Here is a 20,511-nt window from a genome sequence, read left to right on the forward strand (position 1 = left end):
CTTTTTATTTAGGGAGGGTGAGGGTTAAGGGGTAGGAAAAAGAAGGGAATCCTAGCATTCTGTGTGGTGGAATGTGAGCCTTTTGCAGCGTGGAAGGGTCATAGAGGTGGACCGCAAAACTGCCCTCGCCCTTCCCTCCCAGGTTCATGGCACCCCGATGAGGGGGAGTTGGGCAATCCTGAGGGGAGGCTGAGCAATGGGGTGAAGAGGCCACATAACTGTGAGTCCTGTGGTGAGTGTCCCTCTGCAGTTCCAGCATGGACCACAGGATGCCAGTTTGTGCCTTGATAGTCATCAGGAGCTCTGCTAAGTCCTGGTTCCTGGAATGGAATATGCTTTGTCACCACTAGAAGAGCCTTCTCCAGCACTGCTAGACCCCAGAGCATCAGGTGCCGATGAAGGGACTGGTTGCACGGTGGTGAAGAGTTCCGGGCTGTCAGGATCAGCTTCCCTGGGCATCTGCTGAGTGGCAGTGTGGTAGCATCCCCCTCTTTATTGGCCTCCCCCTCCCCCTCTCAGCTCTCAACAGAGACCTGAGGAATCCATACTACCATCAGGGAGCATGGTTGGGTCCCTCCCAAGAATGGCATGGAGCTGCTCATAGGAGAGTCATGTTTTGGGAGATGTCCCAGATCACCTGTTGGCTTCTCTCACCTTCTGCTACAACGGCCTGAGCTCCTTGATTTTAACCCGGCATTGCTGAGAGTCCCTGGTTTACTCTTTCTCCATCATGCCCTGGGAAGTCTTCCCATAAGTGTCTGCATTTCTTTTGTTGATTTGCAATCTGCTCAGTACAGATTCATCACCCAACACAGAAATGAGATCTGGAATCTTGCACAGCTCCATACTGAGGCTCTTTTGTGATCCTGAGAACTCAGAACAGAACTAGGAACTGTGAGAACTCATGATGACTAGATACAATGGCCATGGAGGTATGCTATCTGCGCTGGTCATAAAGAAAGTGAATTCAAATTCCCAGGTTCCTGTTACCTATTTCTTGTGCACCTGGTGAGCAGTGGAGGTGAAAGCAGCCAGAATGGACATCTGTGGGGCATTTGTGGGATACCTCTGGAGGCCAATTAAATTGATTTAAATGATGCCGTTTCCACACAAGCATTAATTCTCCCTTTTAAAATTCTAACTTGGTGTTACACTGCATTGGAGGGGTGGCATGAAAAAGTTGACCTTAGTGCCCCTTAAAATCAACCTCATGGTGTTTGCAGTGAAGACAGTCACATTGTAAAATGAAACTAAGTGCCTTAAAATTGACTTTATGATGCGGGGTAGATGTAGCCTTAGAACACATGTAGGGGTAAATTACAGCTAAACAACAGCACAGAACACTGAGGGCCAGGACTGGTGGCTGTAAACAAATTTTATGGGACCAGGGGAAACTTGGCCATGCCCATGCTAAGTGGTCACCCGGCTAACCAAAATCATGCTGGATTACAGATGTTGCCAGATGAGAGATGCCCATATTAGTGAGGCTCAAACAGTCGAAGGCTGCTTGTTAACAGCACCACAGATAGGAAAACTTTTTTCTTTTCTTTTCTTTTTTAATTAGGAACCCCATATTACTTTGAAATAAAATCCATAGAGATTACCAGGCATGAACATGATAGTATCCTTGTGAGAATTATGACAATTTCTGGAAAACCTTACTGAATTAAGTTAAATCTTACTGAATTAGCTTCTATGACGAGGTAACAAGCTCTGTGGACATGGGGAAGTCAGTGGATGTGATATACCTTGACTTCAGCAAGGCTTTTGATACAGTCTCCCACAACATTCTTGTCCATAAGTTAAGGAAATATGGATTGGATCTTTGGACTATAAAATGGATAGAAAGCTGGGTTGAGGGTCAGGCCCAACGGGTAGCGGTCAGTGGCTCAATATCTGGATGGAGTCTGGTTTCAAGCAGAGTGCCGTAAGGCTTGGTTCTGGGGCCGGTGTTGTTCAACATCTTTATTAATGACCTGGATTGCACCCTCAGCAAGTTTGTGGATGACACAAAACTAGGGGGAGAGGTAGATACGTTGGAGGGTAGAGAGAGAATCCAGAGTGACCTGGATAAATTGGAGGATTGGGCCAAAATAAATCTGATGCGATTTAACAAGGAGAAGTGTAGAGTCCTGCACCTGGGGCAGAAGAATCCCAAGCATTGTTACAGGCTAGGGACCAACTGGCTCAGCAGCAGTATGATGGAAACGGACCTAGGGGTTACGGTGGACGAAAGGCTGGATATGAGTAAACAGTGTGCCCTTGCAGCCAAGAAGGCTAACTGCTTACGGTGGTGCATTAGGAGGAGCATTTCGAGCAGATAGAAGTAGTTATTTCCCTCTATTCAGCACTGGTGAGGCCACATCTTGAATATCGTGTCCAGTTTTGGGCCCCCCAGTATAAAAAGAATGTGGATTTGCTGGAGCAGGTTCAGTGGAGGGCAACAAAAATGATTAAGGGGCTGGAGCACAAGACCTGGGAGGACAGGCTGAGGGATTGGGGCTTGTTTAGTTTACAGAAGAGAAGACTTAAGGGTGATTTAATAGCAGCCTTCTACTTCCTGGAGGGGAGCTCTAAAGAGGAGGGTGAAAAACCATTCTCAGTGGTGTCAGATGGCAGAACAAGGAGTAATTGTCTGAAGTTGAAGAGGGAGAGGTGTAGGTTAGATATTAGGAAAAACTACTTCACCAGGAGGGTGGTGAAGCATTGGAATGCGTTGCCTGGAAAGGTGGTGGGTTCTCCATCCCTTGAGGTTTTTGAGTCCCGGCTGGACAAGGTCCTGGCTGTGATGATTTAGTGGGGGTTGATCCTGCTTGAAGCAGGGGGCTCCTGAGGTCCCTTCCAGCCCTATGATTCTGTGAATTAATTATCTTTGGTGTCTATTGTAGTAAATGCATGATGCATGCATCCTTGTGGGAATTAAGCACAGCAGGTGATTAGACAAATTCACTCAGATTGTTAGTCCTATCAGTCCCCACCTCCTGGAAAGACTTGCACATGTCAGTTCAAACTGGATTCTCCAGAGATCAAAAGAAGACAGAAGGACTTATGCTTAAATAACACAAGTTGAAACTGACTCGGAACCTTCCTTCTGATCCAGCAAACTGATAGGACCTCTGATAAACTCAGGGCTTCAAATTTTAGGGAAGGGTCAGAAGGACTTTGGTCTACTGAGACCCTGTAAAATGGGGTTCTTGTTCTGGAAAAAGTGTGTTATGAACTTGAAACCATAGGAACACACCTGTGTGGGGACTGAAGAACTACTCAGCTGCTACAGTCCACGAGGGAGCTAATGGTGGGGGAGGGAGTACCTGGAAAGCTCACTAGCTCTTTATCATTTATTAAACTTTAACCTTAGGAATAAAACATGCTTGCTTAGAAAAAGCTGTGTGCAAATTACACCTGTGGCAGTTACACAGTGTACTGTCTTGGCATGCAAAAGCAGCCTGTTCAGGCAGCTTATCTTTTTCTGATTTCACACTATGCTCCAAAGTATTCCATCTCTGCTGCTATCCTGGTACTCAGGAATTAGGCAACAGGGGGCGGAGTTATGCATGAAAGAGAGGCCGAGAAACTTCTTTTCTGCTGTTTGTTTGTGCAGACCCCTCCACCCCCACAGGTTCCATGCAGTTGGGGTTTTTTCTGCACCCGACCATATCATGTATGTGTTCCCTGGCCCAATAAAAGGACATGCCTGCTGTTCAGTGTGGACCGTGCTGCCAGGCAGCACCACGTCCTGGCTCGTGCACAGTGAGGGCTCCAAGATTTCCAGGGACTCGCAGCTGCCAGGGGGACCATTTCAATTGGCTCTGCAGCCAGGGTCCTCACAGCCTGCCACACAAAAAGATTTTTGTGGACTATATCAACTGGCCCATCATCCTCCGATCCACCCAACCCCCACCATGGGAAGAGGGGATCCGGCCCCCCGACAGCCAGTCAGTGCTGGCCCCCACACCTGAGCACCCTCACTTGTTGAAATTTGGCGAGCCCCATCGCCCGTGTTGGACAACTGTGTAGTGTAGTGGAAAGCCAAAAATCTTTTCCGTAACCTTTTCTATCCTCTTTCTTCAAGCTTTGGTCCCGTTAACACAGGGAAGAATGGGTGGAGGACCAGTTGAGAAGACACAGACTGCTAGGTGACCCTAGGGCACAGAAACCGTGTAATGGACTGGAAAGCCCAAAACCCTGCCTCAGAAAGTTTCTTTCCTTCCTTTACTATCCTACTCTTTCTTCAAGCTTTGCATTGTTCCTGTTTCATTTTCAGGGATCATATGCAATTGGGGTGGGAAAGTGGCTCGATGGCCAGTTGAGAAGACTCAGGCACCTGCTGCTTTTTGTAAAATCTTTGATAATTCAGTTACGCCATAGCTATAAAAAGCAATTCAATTGTCGAAGCAAGAGATTTCAGTTAATCTAGTGATCTTTGTTGATCCTCTACTTTTCCTTCCTTCCTCCTGGAAAAATGGCCATTTACTTTCCAGGGAGGGGAATGAGGGCAATGCAAAGTGTGAATATGAGATCACATACCCACAACCACTTATGGGCCTTTTCTTCCCAGGCTGCACCAGTGAAAATACCTGGAATGCTACAGGGCTGAGGGAACTGTGGGACAGGTTTCCACAATGCACTGCTGTAGCAGTCGATGTTTGGGGATTGAGTGACAGCAATAAGTCGACTTTGTGGGGAGCCTGTGGGGAGGTGAGGATACTCTAATTTGAATCTATAAAACGCTGCATTACAAAGTCGATTTTAATAAATTTGAATTTATCTCATAGCATAGACATAACCTAAGAGAGGCAATGGAAGTGGAGCTGGAATCCTAGAGGGGGTGCACTTGCTGGATCACAGAGTGGGAAGAGGCACGCTATTGCCTTGAATTGTGACAGCCATATCAGATGTGGCAATCACTGCTTTCATTATGAGTATTTAATGACTGTGACTTAAGCAAGGACCACATGTTCTCCACAACCTATGTTCAATGGACTAGTGCGTGTATGGATGGAGATAAGCCATGCCAACAGCACAGCAGTGGAAGAAAACCTACAAAATGGAGACTGCCTTTCAGAAAGCAGATTTCTGAAGGCAAGCAGGAACATACCTCTGCAACAAAGTGTTTTCCAAAGAGACATTACATAAAATAACAGAGCAGAAAACAGTTTTGCCAGTTTTATTGAACCGATAAAATTCCTACCGATAACAACGAAAGAAACTTCAGCAAGTAAAAATGTGATAGTTTAACAAACCCCATTGTTCCGTACCTATAAATAGATTTTTTTCAAAACCTCATAAAAAGTGCAGATTTAAGAATTGTTGTTAACATGTTAATACACAATTTCTCTTTTTAAAAAGGTGTTTTGTCTCTTAATTCGCTAAAAAGTTCCTTCTGCATCTATTCAGATGAATTCAAGTCAGATAACTAAAAGCTACAGGAAAAAAAAAAAAAGTCACACAAAAATGGATCCAGCTAGGTCAGTTTATCCAAATATCAGAAACAGAAGAAAAACAAGTTTGCTAAAAGCTCTTGTGGAATCCTGTAAATCAACTCCAAACTACTCACTTGTCTAATGGGCATGCCATTTGCAAAGGTGCATGAGCATTCAGGATCAAAGTGAGGCCCACCCTGCTGCCCCGGTAAGATGCCCAGGTATCGCTTTGGGCTGGCTACCCATAGCACAAGTTGGAGCCCAGGACAGCAAGAACACTCTGCAGAACTGCTGTTTCTTTCACCCTCTACAGATGAGAGGGCAGACCTGGGTCCTTAACTCCACTCCCTCAGCTTGCCTGCCTAGGTGCACTGGTACATTGCAGAGCATAGCTTGCATGCGGTCTAGACCTGTCACAGTTTACTTTCTCGCTGGAGTATGAGGCAACAGGAAAGAAGTTTCTCTCCAACCCACAATCTCCTTCCTAGGCTGCTCCTGGGGCAGCACAACCATTTGTTACACCTTATTCCAAGCAGATGATTAAGTCACAATTAAATTAGACCCATCACAACCTTTGAAGTCCTAATATCAACTGGAAAGGAACACTGCTTTATGTTCCCCTGCTTAGCAGGGCTTCTTGGACATCAAATTAAAAGTAATGCAGCTAGTTTCATCATTCAAGAAAACACAAATGCCATCCACAACTCTCAGTGGCCTAACGATAGAACGCTATCTTGGCTTGTCGGTCAGCACAGGGCTTAGGCAGAGCTTGAATCGGCCCTGTTTTGAGCGGCTGTGTGGAACATGTCAATGATGCTTGCATTTATCCTCTGGATAGGGACAAATTTCACATTTAGGAACAGCATATTCACCGATGTGGCGGGGCTACGATGTGCCGTAAACCACAGCTCTTCATACTAATTGGAAAGGTTTGCGACCAAATGCATACTAGTCTCTTTGCCTGAAATTAAGCATCTCACTCGAGGTTCTTCATTCACAGAAAGGGACTGTGACCCATCCACCACTTACAGAGTCCTCGTGACACGGCCAGTACTTCACCCCTCTACTATCCATATTTACAGCAGCATTTTATCTACAGCAGGGTCTGTTTTGCAAGAGCAGTTTCAAGTGGCGACATCTATTAAATTGGCTAGTTTACAAATTAAAAACTATAAATACAGAGACCCTCACATATGGAACACTGTAACTTGAGTGAATCCTAGGCTGCAGCGATTAACTGTTAAAAGCTTATTCTACTTAAAACCTTAAATAGTACAAGAGATTGATAAGCGGCAGTCTTCTAGGATCACACTGCTTGCCTCACATTTGCCCACAGTCATGTGCTTCACAAGAATAGAAATGCTACAGTAACAAAGCACAGGCCTGCAAAGGCGTATCACAGCTTCTGATTACATTGGATAAAAAGTACCAAAGAACACACAAAAGAACAGGTGTTAATACTGATGAATTAAAGAATAACTACAAAGATCAAACATGTTCACAGCATGCTACATATACTGCTCAACTTGAAATAAGGTGAATACAATGTTGAACCCAAATAAAAGTAGTTGGCAGTGTGATTTTTGAACTGCATTTCAGATATAAAGACAGAGCATATACATTCATTATGTGGCTGTCCAGCAAAAACTGGGGTATAGATTTCAAGTTAAAATCCTGTCTTGTAAGCTACATTTTATATCCAGGTCCGTCATAATGAAGGGAAGTATTTTGTGGATTTGTGCATTCTCTCAAGAGTCAAGACCAGAGTCCAAGTTTACAAGTTCTCAATATTTATGATACTTTTGGAGGTTTGTGGAGTGGCTGGCTATACTTGTCCTATTAGTATATTTTTCCCCTGTAATTACACAATGTCTTTGAGCTTATCATGCATATTTGTGGGGGGCACTCTCGGAGTTATGGTGACAAAAGGATATAAGCATGAAGAGGCACAACATAAAGCCTAGATGTGGCAAAGTGGCTGGGATGACTTACTTGGGGTTGATCCTGCTTGAAGCAGGGGGCTGGATTCGATGACCTCCTGAGGTCCCTTCCAGCCCTAGGATTCTATGATTCTAAGTGTAGGTTAAGTGTGGTTAGATGCATGTGGTGCATTTTACCTACATTCTTTAAGATGGACAGGCACCTGATGTTCCATAATTCTTAAAATGTTGCCTTACAGAAGTTTATAACAACTGCCAGAAAAGGAGAGTTGAACAAGAGTTTGTGCTTTCAAAATTAAAGAGTGGTTCCCTGTACCCATTTCGCCTGCAGAATTACAACGTGGACAAGGTACCACAATTACTCTGTTGCAACTAAGCCAAGCCAAGCCATATCTTTTGTAAGGAAATTGCCTTGTCAATTTTGGGGGGGCGGGGGGCGTGAAGGCTTGCCAACATCTCCCCTATATACAGAAGTACCAGCTGTGTGTGTTTTTAGTCCATTTAATGATATTTTATTTTAGGGCATAAAAAGATGGCTTTCCTTCCTTCCTGTTAAACAGCCCCATATTTGCAGATGCTTATGTATGAGAGTAAATTTATTCACCTCAATAAATGTACTCAGGTAACACCATTTGCATGGCTAGGCCCATTATTCTGTGTATTTATCAGTACTGTAAAGATATTATAAGGTCATCAGAATCAGGAACAAAACTTCCCACTGTCTCCAATTAAAGTGGAAGCAGGTCCCCTTAAACAGAGGATAAAAATCCTTTGCTGTCTCAAATAATCATGAGCACATGTAGTTATGCTTAGAGCTGTCCCACAAGTAGTATAAAAAGAGAATTTGTGCGAAAGGGGCATTATGCAATCAATCTCAGTTTAAAGGTTTTTTTTTTTTTTTGTTTGCTTGCTTGTTTTTTGTTTTTCATCAAAAAGGATTCCCTGTGGAAATTCATTTTAGTCTCCTACTTGCATAAAGGTATATGTAAGAGAACTGAGTGGTCTAGGTGTAAGGCCATTACATGGGCAAAATTCTCAAAATCAAGGGCAGTTCTGTGTGCAACAGGCCTTCATGAGTGGGTCAAATAGAAGTACTAGAGGACTTCTTTTATTGAAAACACAAGATGGGTCAGGTATCTTTCACTGGGCCAAATTCTGTTGGTGAAAGAGACAAGCTTTTGAGCCACACAAAGCTCTTGTTTACACCCTTCATTGTAATTAAAGCCAGAATCTGACCCCTATTGCCCATAAAGAGTAGCAGCTGTCCATGAGTGGTCCAGTTGGGTCATATCAGAAGGATGGCAGAATCTGACCCTTAGAAATAAAGCTCTGTTAACAATGTGATTTCAAATATTTTAAACAGGTACTCCTTACAGAACTTTTAGAAGGGAATTATCTTCCCTGGCCAGGAAAACAGGGAACATATGAATTCGGTGTTGCTGAATGCGAGGAACGCTGAATATGACTACAGAACTCCAGCTAGCTCCTAGATGGCTGACTTGGGAAATGCATGCAGTGTTAAGATAGTGAGCCTGAGAGCTTGTCCATGGACCACTGGCTTTAACAGGTGGGAGAGCACAACTGGGAGCTTACCTCGGAACACTTGTAGGGAGGGAGGAAGAAGGTCCTTTTCACAGGCAGGTTTAACCTTCGAAAAGAGGGGCTCAGAGCCCTTGGTGAAGGGCAGAGGATTACACAGCTGGACAAGAGAGGGGGATGGGATGTCCATGGCCTGGCCAAAGTTAAAATGGCATACAGTAAGCGCATGCTACTCAAGCATTCACACACTGCTCTGCCATTGCCTCAGTTCTAATCTGGGACACCTCTCCTACTCTTGTCCCCTGTGTCCCCTATCACATACCCATGTCCCCTATGCCAAATGGGTATGTGATTTTGTGATGTGTACTGCTTACAAAACTCTTTCTTGGGAAATATAACAACTTTTTGATTTAAATCTTCCAGAAGTAAAGAAACTAGTGATAGAACCACTTCAAATGGGACCTCACCCTCTAATTGAAAAGCTGATTTTGAAAATTTTGGCACTTTTGGTGTTACAATTGGCAGCATTTGTGTGCTACAAGCAGAGTACCTGCCTGGCTCAGCTGGGGTAAGTATCATTTACAGATGGCTGATCCATTTCCCTCTCTTATTTATGCCTGTTCAAAGCCCAGTAAAGTCAATCGGTTTTGGATCAGGCCCTATGAATATGAAGGCCTCACACAGGGCATACACCCACTGAATCCCAGGGGTGCTTGGTTCAAGTGGAGATTTCAAAATTTAACTCCCAGAAACCAATTTAAATTGGTCAGTCTGTGCACATCTGTTAAATGCATAGGCAAAGGATGTCAAGATGTTACTCTACAAGGGTAGCAGACTATAGATTAACATCTTTTGAAAAAGTTAATAAAACCTGTTTATGTCAATAAACCAATGCAAACCACACTCTTACTTTAATAGCCATGGAAACTGATTTCTAGCCTTGTAGCTTTTGGCAACTGAATTACCATAATAATCTGGTTCAGAGATGGAGACAGCAGGATTTTCAAAAGCGGCTAGGTACTTTGTATACATTGAAGGCAATTTTTGGAAATCCTAGCTGGCATCTAATCTGTATCTTTAGATGCCTAAATACCTCTAAAATTTGGACCCTGGTGGTCCTTGTCGATTTAAGCTTTACCATTATTAAAAACCTCGTTTTCTAGCTTTACCCTAATTTGCCTTTGATTTAAGATAGTCCTAAGTATATCATTTTTAGTTTTGCATCTGATTTTGCAGCTCCCTTTTGCAAAGCCAAATAAATTAGCTTATTTTTATAGGAGGCAAAAAAGCTGATGGGGTAAAGAGCTCTGGCCCATCTCTGCATAAATCCCAGTTGTACTAATGGAGGCATTTTATACACTAGAAGTGCAGCACCATGGACGTAAGTGAACTATAGAAGCATTTCAAAAGTTAGTTCTCATGGGACTCTTCAATAGTTTGAGTCACTTGCTGTTAGCATAAATTGTATCTCAGTTTAAAATGGATTCTGCTATTATATGACTACAATCCCATGATGTTCTATTACCACAGAATATTGAGCGAATGCAAATGGCTTTTCCAACTTGTACTTTCCCCCACTTATTTTCATTACAGACAAGCAATTTCTAAGAGAGTACTGTTTTGTGCCTGACCAGAATACAAATACTTTTAAAATGCTCTTAAGGTTAATAAACACTCCAATCTCGTAAAAAAAGCTATTCCCTATTTACAGCATTTCTTGCAATATGTGGTTAGTCATTACCCTAGTGAGCCATAATTCAGGCCTTTTCTTCAGCAGGTAGAAGATAATACATTTGTCTTTTTACCTGGATGAAGACTGAGGTTTTGAAAACTAAATGTTAATGCTGGTAAACCTAAACCCCAGCAAGGGAAAGCAAAAAGTCAGTATATTGGTGCATATACTTCCATGGATTATTAAGGTATATTTCTGCCAAAGGACGCTAACAAGCAATGAAGTTTCAGGATTCACATTTGCATGTGCATTTTTTAAACAGTTGCACATTTAGGTTTGGCACAAAGTGAGCCTAAGGTGTAGGTACAAATATACAGTGTTAGCATATACCTGTAACACCTGTCCTGAAAAACATCTACATTTTAAAAATATCACATTTTGAGTATAAAAGCTAAGCTATAAATGATTACACAGTAAATTCAATACTCTGAAAAAGTGGAAAACAGCATTGTAACGTTTAAGTTCCCATTTTATATAGGAAAGTTACAGCAAACTCGTTGTCAAATGACATTTCCCAATGTGGAATGCCATGCAGGCTATACTAGATTAGATATGTCACTGTCTGAAATCACTCTTTTTTTTAAACTGATTCACTGTGAAGAAATCAATTCAGTTGCGGTTTATATATTTCAAAATTTAATCACATACTTTGCAGAGAAGGCAGTTCAGCTGGAAAAGTAAATTCTGTAGTGGAAGATTAAAATAAAGGCACTAAAAGTTTCTATAACTAAAACACTCAAGCTACTTTAAAATCCTTATTTCTGAAGAAGAATTAAGTGGTTATGATAACTACCTAAAACTAGTTTCACTTTCCTTTCAAAACTTAACTGTTCATGAGAAATACCTGGCCTGTAATCATATCAAAGAGACTTCACTGCACAGAGTCTGAGTCACTTAAAGGCAAAAATAATAACCGCAGAATGTTCTTACTAGATAGAACTGTTACAAGCAAAAGATGCAGCCACTACAGTTAAGCTGAAAAAGATAGCACGTGAAAGCAATCTGATCTAAGATTATGCATCTCAGCCTCTCACCACATTGTCTGAATAATCTTTATAGTTAGCTATACAAGAGGAATAAATATTATTTATGCAATGTTTTATACAGGAGAGATTCTGATGCACTATTTGTTGGATAGTTTATCCTGGTTTAAAAAAATTAGTAACTTCTTTCTCACAAGGCTTTTCATGCAAATAGACTGCTGTCCAAAAGTGCAGAAAAAGTGTATATAAATGTACAATCATTTAGTTTTCCAATCTGGAACAGACAGCTAAAGCAAAAACTCCCAACATGTGGTGTCACAGCTAGTTATTAAGAGAGGTAAGGAAGAAGAAAACTAACTTTAGCAGCACACTGGTCGATGTTTGTTTGTTTTTCCTCAATGAAAGATGTTTAAAATATGACCGCCGTGTTAATAAAAAGCTATTCTGCAGTCTACAATGAAAGGTTTCTTACATCTTCTACAATTCGGAGGAACTTTAAAAAAAACTAACCAGTTTGCCTCTAGTACACGTAAAAGCAAAAAAAGTTGCACTTCTTATAGTAAAAAAAAAAAAAACAAACAAAAAAATCAAAAGATTTTTATCTGTGACTGCTGCGTCCTACTGGGTAAGTTTAAGCATCAGTTTAGGCACTTCTCTGGTTCATTAACATAATCCAAAGTAAAGCTATAAACACTGAAATGCTGTGCTCTTAAAAAAAAAAAAATCAGTCTAGTTTAGCAACACAAAACAATGCAAAAATGTGACATTTTTGGCAGCTTATTTCTTCCCTTCCCCAATATTTTCAGTTGTCCAAGTTTTATTTTGTGGATGCTTTGGCACTTAAATATCAGATCGCTTACACCATGAAAGGTAAAACAAAAATGCAAAGCCTTGGACAACAAAGAAATTGTTTAAAAATTTCTTTATGGCTGTATAGAAAGGGCACTTTAGCAGTGACATATTAGGGAAAAAGCTTGCTTTCTTTTTAAATATTGCACTTTTCTTTTGTTCACACACATTAATGCATAGAAATACAATTGTAGCTTTGAATATTAAAATATTCGGAAACAATGAATGAAAACATCCTAGAAAATAAATTTCTATAACCTACTAAGAAAAGGAAACGTATGATAGCCTTCCTTTGCTTTACTTAATTAAAAACTGCACTGGAGAAAGGAGAGTGCAAAACTTTTTTTTGGTCAGTCTGTATTACATTTACAGGCGCCAACTAAGTGAATTTGAAAACAACACTATGATGAGCACAAAAACTGAAGACAATGGGGTGACTGTCAGTAAGACAAGATTATCCATGATTGAACCATAATATGTACAACTGTAATGGATAATCGTGAAACCTCTTCTTTTGGAAAAAAGAAAGGGAAAAAATAATTAAACTTTGCATTTCAGTAGCATTCTGTAGAATTTGTCATGATTGATGTCACATTAAAATGTGGACGTTACCATTACATTTCACATCACCTTCAATTGCTGTAGTAGAACAGTGCCTGACAAGCATTCTCCAGGAGATAAAGAAACCAGTAGCCAGTTCAGTTTAATACATTACATGTTTCTCTCTATTAGAGTTAGGACATGGCATTAAGATCTCTTAGAACATCCAAATTTTTTTCAGCTGAATTCCACTAATCTGAAAAATGATTGCTTGAAAAGATATACATTTTTTTCTTGTGTTTAAGAAGAAAGCACTAGAGCTGAGTATAACAAACTAGTTTTAGGATTCTCACCAGTATCTTGAAATCCAACTAGAAAAAAAAAAATAGTGCTCCGCAGTGTTATTTTTGCTATCATTAGTAATGTTAAGCATCAAGAAAATAAAACATGTCATTGCACATTACCGCCGCCAAAAACACGGCTAAACTTTGACACTAGAGAATTGAGTAACTTGATGCTACATCACATACAGCTTCTGGTGCGTATCTATTTTGAAAGGTCTTTACATATCTCAATGAAACTTCCTTCGCCCTCCCTCAATTGATGCTTCAGGTCAAGTGACGAGTTATGGCACGAAGGGCATAGAGAAGCTCTGCCTGCACACGGGCTTCCATTAAAAGTAGATTTACGTGGACCTGTTGAAAGTTAAAAAAAAAAACAATAGTTGGTTCACCATTATACATCAATCAGCAGAAGAATTTAATCATTTCATTATCTTGCAGGACTTTTGTGCTAAACAAAAATAGCTGCATCACTTCTCTCCACGCTCTAATGCCATATTGCAGACTGAAGTGTTGCCATTTCTTCTCCAGATGGCTATCTAACATGCCAATTTTATCTGACATTCTGGACTCACAGGTAACAAACCTTAATTACAGTTTTAAGCACCGTTCCATCTGCTTTAACAGAAGTCACAGCAAAACAATGCTGTACAGTAATGGAAATCATGACAGAAGACTTTCCTTTCACCAAGACTATGTGCATTATATTCTCAGGACTAGGTTACTGTTAGTGTTGTATCATAAATCCACGTGCTATACATCACATGAAGTCAACTGTCAAATAAATGCAACATCACGGAAGGCAAATTATTGCTATGAAGACTGAGGCTGGTTTCAGAATGTCATTTACTTAACAACAAGGAAGAAGAAAGGCACATTATCACTGCTTGCTGCTTTAGCATCTGGCCTTTCTGCACAGCCATCTCAGGAACTTCTAGGAGCACCATGTGTCCTGGTACAATGATGGGGCACTGACTTGGATACCAACTGAGGAGGGAAGAATTCTCTCTCTCACATCACTCCTTGCAACCTCTAGGTGGCCCTTTTGTGTATCCCACTCAAGTACTGACCAGGTCTGTTCCAGCTCAGCTGGTGATATGAGACCTAGAAGTTATCAGTGAAGGAAGATTAACTGTAGCTTTATCTTATCTATTACAGGTCTTTAAGAAAGCCAGCTTGTATTGAAGACCTAATCATCATAATTGGAGGTGTCTATAGTCATGGTTTAGAGAAAGTTTTATAGATTAGTGAAAGAACAAAAAGGGAGGTATTTTATGTCATCTCATGAGTGCAATTTTTGTGTTTATTTTATTGTGCTTAAGACACAGTGGCCAAAAGCACAATAGCATTTTGCTTAATACTAAGCATAATTTGTATGCCACTCATACTGAAAAGGCACACAAGTATTATCAATGCTTGGTCATTAACTTTAAAATAGAACCCCTGTCCTGGTCATCATCATCATCATCATCAATAGCCATGGGCTCAGTGCCCATTGGTGTCCAGTGCGTCTCTCACTATTTCCTTCCATCTTTCCCTATCCAGTGCAGAGTGGCTTAGTTTCTGTAGACTAGCTCCACACCAATTTAATACATCATCTATCCATTCTCTGTGGGGTCTGCATCTCCTATTTGAACCATCCATTATGCCGAATACTAGGGTCCTGATTTTTCGTTGGTCATTCATTCCGCAAATACGTCCAAATAGTTGTAGCTTCCATTTTATAACCGTCTGCAGCAGGTTCTCTTTCGGCTGTATCTTCCTACATAATTCCTCATTGGTGACCTTCTGCATTCGTCCTATTCTCAGAATCTTTCTATAACAACTCCTTTCAAATGCCAATTCTTTTTGAATCTTTCATTATCACCCATGTCTCACATCCGTACAACATGCTGCTGAATACACACATTTTCAAGATGCCCAGCTTCACTCTTAAGCTAATTGCTTTGCCTTTACAGATCTTATCCATCACCTTCAAATTTGCTCTTGCTTTCGTTATTCTAGTCGCTGTTTCCTTCTTACAGTCTAGATAATAGGTTATGTTGCTCCCCAGATATGTGAACTTCTCTACATTTTCTAGTTCAATACCATCCACACTGATCTTCCTTCCTATTTCCTTATCTCCAAATACCATTGTTTTTGTTTTATCAATGTTCATAATCAGTCCGTACTGCTTCCCTTCTTCATTTAAACACCTGCACTGTTTTCGCTAGCTTCTCCTCACCTTCCTCAATAACTATATCATCCGCGAGCCTCAAGTTTTTAATTCTTTTCCCATGCACAGATATCCCTTCTACCCCTTCCTTGATCTTGTCCATCGCTCTCTCCATATGTGCGATGAAGATACTTGGCGATATTGGATCTCCTTGTCTCATACCGCTACTTGTTTTAAACCAAACTTCCCAACTCCCTGTATGTTCTCACTGCTGCCTCTGCATTATCATTGATATCTTTCAACAACCTTATTAGTCTGCTATCCACTCCATATGACTCCAACACTGCCCAAGTCACTTTCTGATCTATACTGTCAAATGCCTTTTGAAAGTCGACGAAGCAAGTGTATACGTTTTTGTTCTTTCAAAGAGCTTTCTCTATCAGTCTTACTGCCAATATCTGCTGTATCGTACTTCCATCTTTTCTGAACCCTGCTATATGTTCTTCTATCTGCGATCTTAATCTCTCAGTCAATATCATCATCAGCACCTTACCTAGATGACTTGTTAGGGCAATTATTCTCTAGTTCTTGCACTCCAATGTACTTCCTTTCTTGGGTATTGTCACTAGCACAGATCTTGTCCATACCTTAGGTGCCTTCCCTTCTTTCCATGCTATATTACATAGTCGGTGTATTTCCTGAATCATGCTTTCTCCACCATATTTGATCATCTCTCCCGTGATCTTATTTCCAGGGCTCTTGTTGTTCTTTCGTCGTTTTACTGCTTTTTCTACTTCCTCCTCTGAAATATCGGTCTCGCTCTTGATGCTTGGGGGAGATATCTCTTTCAATTCTTCAATCAGTCTCTCTGAGGCACTCGGGTCCAACTGTGCTTTGTATAGATCACTGCAATATCTCGTGCACTGCTGCACAATCTTCTCCCTGTTCACGAGCACTTCTTCGTTCTTATCTTTGATCGCCATCTGCTTCAGTTGACATTTCCTAATTGTCTTACACACCTCCCTGATCTTACATTTGCCATAATACCTCTTAATATCTTCACGTTGCTCCTCTAACCATTTCTCCTTATTCTTTCTGGCTGCCTTCCTTACCTCATTGCATTTCATCCTATGTTGCTGTTCTGCCGTCTCAGAAACATCTCTTCTGATCTTCAACGCTCTTTTCTCTTGAGCCAACTTCAGTGTCTTCTGGGTAATCCACTTCTTATTGATCTTTTCTTCTGGAACAGTCTGCTCAATTGCCTCTTCTCTAGTGATGGCGATCCCTGTGACTCTCTTATTTAGGTCTTTCTTTGTGGTTCTTTTCTTAACCTTCTCTTAGAGTGCTGTTCTGTATGCATTCTCTGTTTCTTCCTCACATAGCCTCGCCACATCTCTTCTTTTCTTAAACTGTGTCTTACATTTTCTTTTGAGTTTTATTTTGATGTTTGCGATCACTAGACTGTGGTCGGAGTCTATATCCACTCTTGGAAAGTTTGGCACTGCTGTACTGATGTTAACCATCTTCTTCTTATCAAAATCATATCTATCATATTCTTAGACTTCCCGTCATTCGATCGCCATGTCCACTTCCTACAGTCCTTTTGTTGGAATCTCATGTTGCAAATCACTATCTCATGCTCCGTAGCAAACTAACAGTTTCTCACCTCGTTCGTTTCTTTCTCCATATCCAAACTTTCCCATGACTCTCTCCCAACGTTCATTATCTGTTCCAACCTTTGCATTCCAAACTCCTCCGATGATCAACACATCTTTCTTCGGTATCTCCTCCACTGTCATTGTCAAGTCTTTATAAAATAGCTCAATCTCTTCCTCAGTACTGTCTGATGTGGGTGCATACACCTGACTGACAGATGTTGAACGGTTTTGCTTCAAATCGCGTGACTATCATTCTTGCACTCACCAGTTTGTATCCTAACAATGCTCTTCTAGCTGTTTTGCTAAGAAGGAATCCAACTCCTGCTTCATGCTTCGTTTAGTTTCCTGACCAAATGACTTCGCAACCGCATACCTCTCTTGATCCCGTCCAACGCATCTCTGGCAGTCCAAGCATATCGCATCGATATCTCTCCATTTCCTTCTGAAGCAGCTCTAATTTTCCAGTTGCCCACAGTGTTTGGACGTTCCATGTTCCAATGGATAGCATATGTGTTAGGTGTAATTTTCTTTCGGTAGCCAACTTATTGACCCAACCCCGATTGCTTGATTGGTATCGCAGACCTTGTTTATCTGGGTGACATCCACGCCAGCATCTTTTAACATTTGGTTTTACTGGCATCAGGATTTCATTCATATTGTTGTTTGACGGTCAGCACATCGACACACATCTGATCAAACCTCGTCCTTCATCCAGGCTTGGGACTGGCATGGAGCTCTCAATGGCTTTCTGGTGTTGTGTGGTAATTATTGTCAGAAAGGAATCACACTGCAATGAAGTCTGAGAACACCTAATCTAGCTTCATGTAGGAGTCACTAAAGACTGCCCACAGCTTGCTCATTACGAAAAGTTTTTGGAAGAGTGAAATTTAACATTAATTGAACTAGTTTGTATTGTTCTGCAGTACAGTAATTAAGTCAATTCTTTAAAGCCTTTTCTTTATTATAAAGAAAGTTAACTCTGGTATACATGCATCCTTTTGCAAGCCATTATCTGCGTAGTTTACATAGCACAGGGCCTCTTGCATAATAACGTTTGGCTATGAAACACTCACCTTCTCTGAGTGCTTGAACTGACGCCAATAGCTATCATACATACGCTTGGTAGTTCTTTCTGGGTAGCAGGTCACTGTCTTAATGTAAACCTTCAGGCTGCGTTCAAGTAACTGATTAACTTCCCCATAATCATAATCATCATACCTAAGGAAAATAAGGCAGACTAAGTATTTTTATGGACCCACACGGCTTTTTAAATTCTGAAACAACATGTATTTATGAACTGAAATACTAGAAGGAGCAGTTACTGTACAGTAACAGGAGTTATTTGAGATGCATTACCCTATAGTGTTCCCATCAGAACATGCACATACATGTGCACTCTTGATAGGAGATTTTGCAAGCTATGGCCGCAAGTCCATGCCTGCACCTCAGACACCCTTGTGTTCTGGATTGAGGGCATATAGAGAGGGGGGCAGAGCCGCTGACAAGCCAGTTCCTTCTCAACCATGAAAGTCCAGTGAAAGACTCTGAGGCTGAAAGGAAGAAATGTGGAAAGTGGAATATCCACAGGGACACATTTTGAACAATTCCAGTTAACCTCCAATAATGTCTCCTGTTTTCAATAGCATCCCTATGGGTATTACACATCTAAAGATTCATGAGCTATATTTCATTTATGGAATAGAGTGCTGAAGAGGCACATTCAGTACAACACTATGACTGGAAGTGGACAGAAGACTTTAGTGCTGGAAAATCATCTGCACCGAAGACCAGGTGGCTGCTCTGCAGATGTCAAGGACAGATGTGTTTTTCAGTACCTAGTGGAATGAGCAATAACTCCTCTCTCTCTTGCTGTGTGTGTGTGTATGCACGTGCGTGCACACATCCGTGCACAAACCACTGAACCTTTGTAACCGGTTAAGATGTATCCTCCAATCCATCTGAACGGTCTGGATGAAAATCAGACCTTCTTTCATGTGTTCTACAACTGAGATGAAAATACTGGGTGAAGCCCTAAAGCACCGAGTCCCATATTGGTAAAAAGCAAGGACTCGTCTTATTTTCAGTGTATGGAGGCATGTTACTCCTCTTGAAGAGTGAGACTTAACAAAAACACCAGCAGGTGAATCTCTTAGGCTATGTCTACACTAGAGTGATCTGTTGACAGAAGTTTCTGTCGGAAGGTATCTGTTGACAGATCACAGCCAGACTGCCAAGTGGATCAAAAGAGTGATCTGCTCTATTGACAGGGAGTGGCTGGACTGCCTGGCTGCTCTCTTGACAGAATGGCCAACCAAAAGCACAACAGACAGGGCTGTGCAGTGACCCAGAATCCCTGTCTGTTGACAGAGGGCCAGCTGGAATGTCCAGACTGGTTCTTTGTTGAAAATATCTGTTGACAGATGTGTTCTGCTTCATGGGGGAGTGGCAGAATACTGTCAACAGAAGTGTCATGTTCTGTTAATTTACTGTCACCAGAATGGCTTGGGAATATTGATGCTCCATGAGTTTTGTTGACATTTGTCTATGCCGTCTTGGAGAAAGTTCAGAAGATGGAATTTCTGGGATTTGCACTGTGCCCTTGGCAGCTGTTATGGACTAGCCAGAGGAATGTTCATATTCTCATATATAACATCAATGTCCTAATGACGATGGAGGACAGACTGAGGCATTTTAGTGCTTCCTGTTCAATAGCTAGGCTGTTAACTGAAAACGTTTAGGGTCTGGATGAAGAAGAGAACCTCGTGAGAGACTGTCAGGTCTTCTGGGAAACTGGAATGGGGGCTCCAGTGCCAGCTCTATTGAGTCTAAGAACCAAAGTCTGCACAGGCAATGAGGCATTATCTGTATTTCCATCACCTGGTCCCTTCTTATTTTCTGGGCTAACCTTCCCTATAGAGGGAAGGGTGGAAACAGGTAAGTGTGCATTTTGCAAAATGTATGGTAAGGCACCTATCCCCATGGATCTGGTGTCTGCATCCATTGTAAAGTATTTTGGCCTCTTTCCATTGGCCAAGAGTTTGGTTAAGGGAAAGTGAACATCTGAACAAGATCAAGAGCCTTCTGATTTCGGCACCATCCAGAGAGGTATGCAGACTTGAAGGTTTCTGATGCATGGATTGTGCCCATGGAGTGATGGCTTTAAACACCACCAGGAGCCCTAGCAGGGAGGCACAAGAGTATGGTAGGACTCCTGAGGTTCTACAGCAAGTACATGTGTGAATGACCCAGATGATGAATGTGTGTGATTGGAGGAGATTCAATGTCCAAGATGTAACCTTGCAAGATGCTGACTGCAGTGCAAGTTCTGATAGGGATGTCGTTCAGCAAAAG

At 41.5% G+C, this 20,511-nt stretch overlaps 1 protein-coding gene across 1 annotated transcript in view; it reads right to left on the reverse strand.

Annotated features, from left to right (window-relative positions):
• Nucleotides 1–5,151: 5,151 nt before the first annotated feature.
• SESN3 (sestrin 3) overlaps nt 5,152–20,511 on the reverse strand; it is a 92,651-nt gene continuing 77,291 nt past the window's right edge. Inside the window, exons 9-10 of the mRNA XM_074984380.1 lie at nt 18,234–18,378; nt 5,152–13,701 (exon numbers count right to left, since the gene is read on the reverse strand). Of these exons, the coding sequence (XP_074840481.1) occupies nt 13,615–13,701; nt 18,234–18,378 (232 nt within the window). The 3' untranslated portion in view covers nt 5,152–13,614. The remainder of the gene's footprint in view (nt 13,702–18,233; nt 18,379–20,511) is intronic.

This window comes from Carettochelys insculpta, chromosome 1 (assembly GCF_033958435.1).
Source record: "Carettochelys insculpta isolate YL-2023 chromosome 1, ASM3395843v1, whole genome shotgun sequence".
NCBI lineage: Eukaryota > Metazoa > Chordata > Testudines > Carettochelyidae > Carettochelys > Carettochelys insculpta.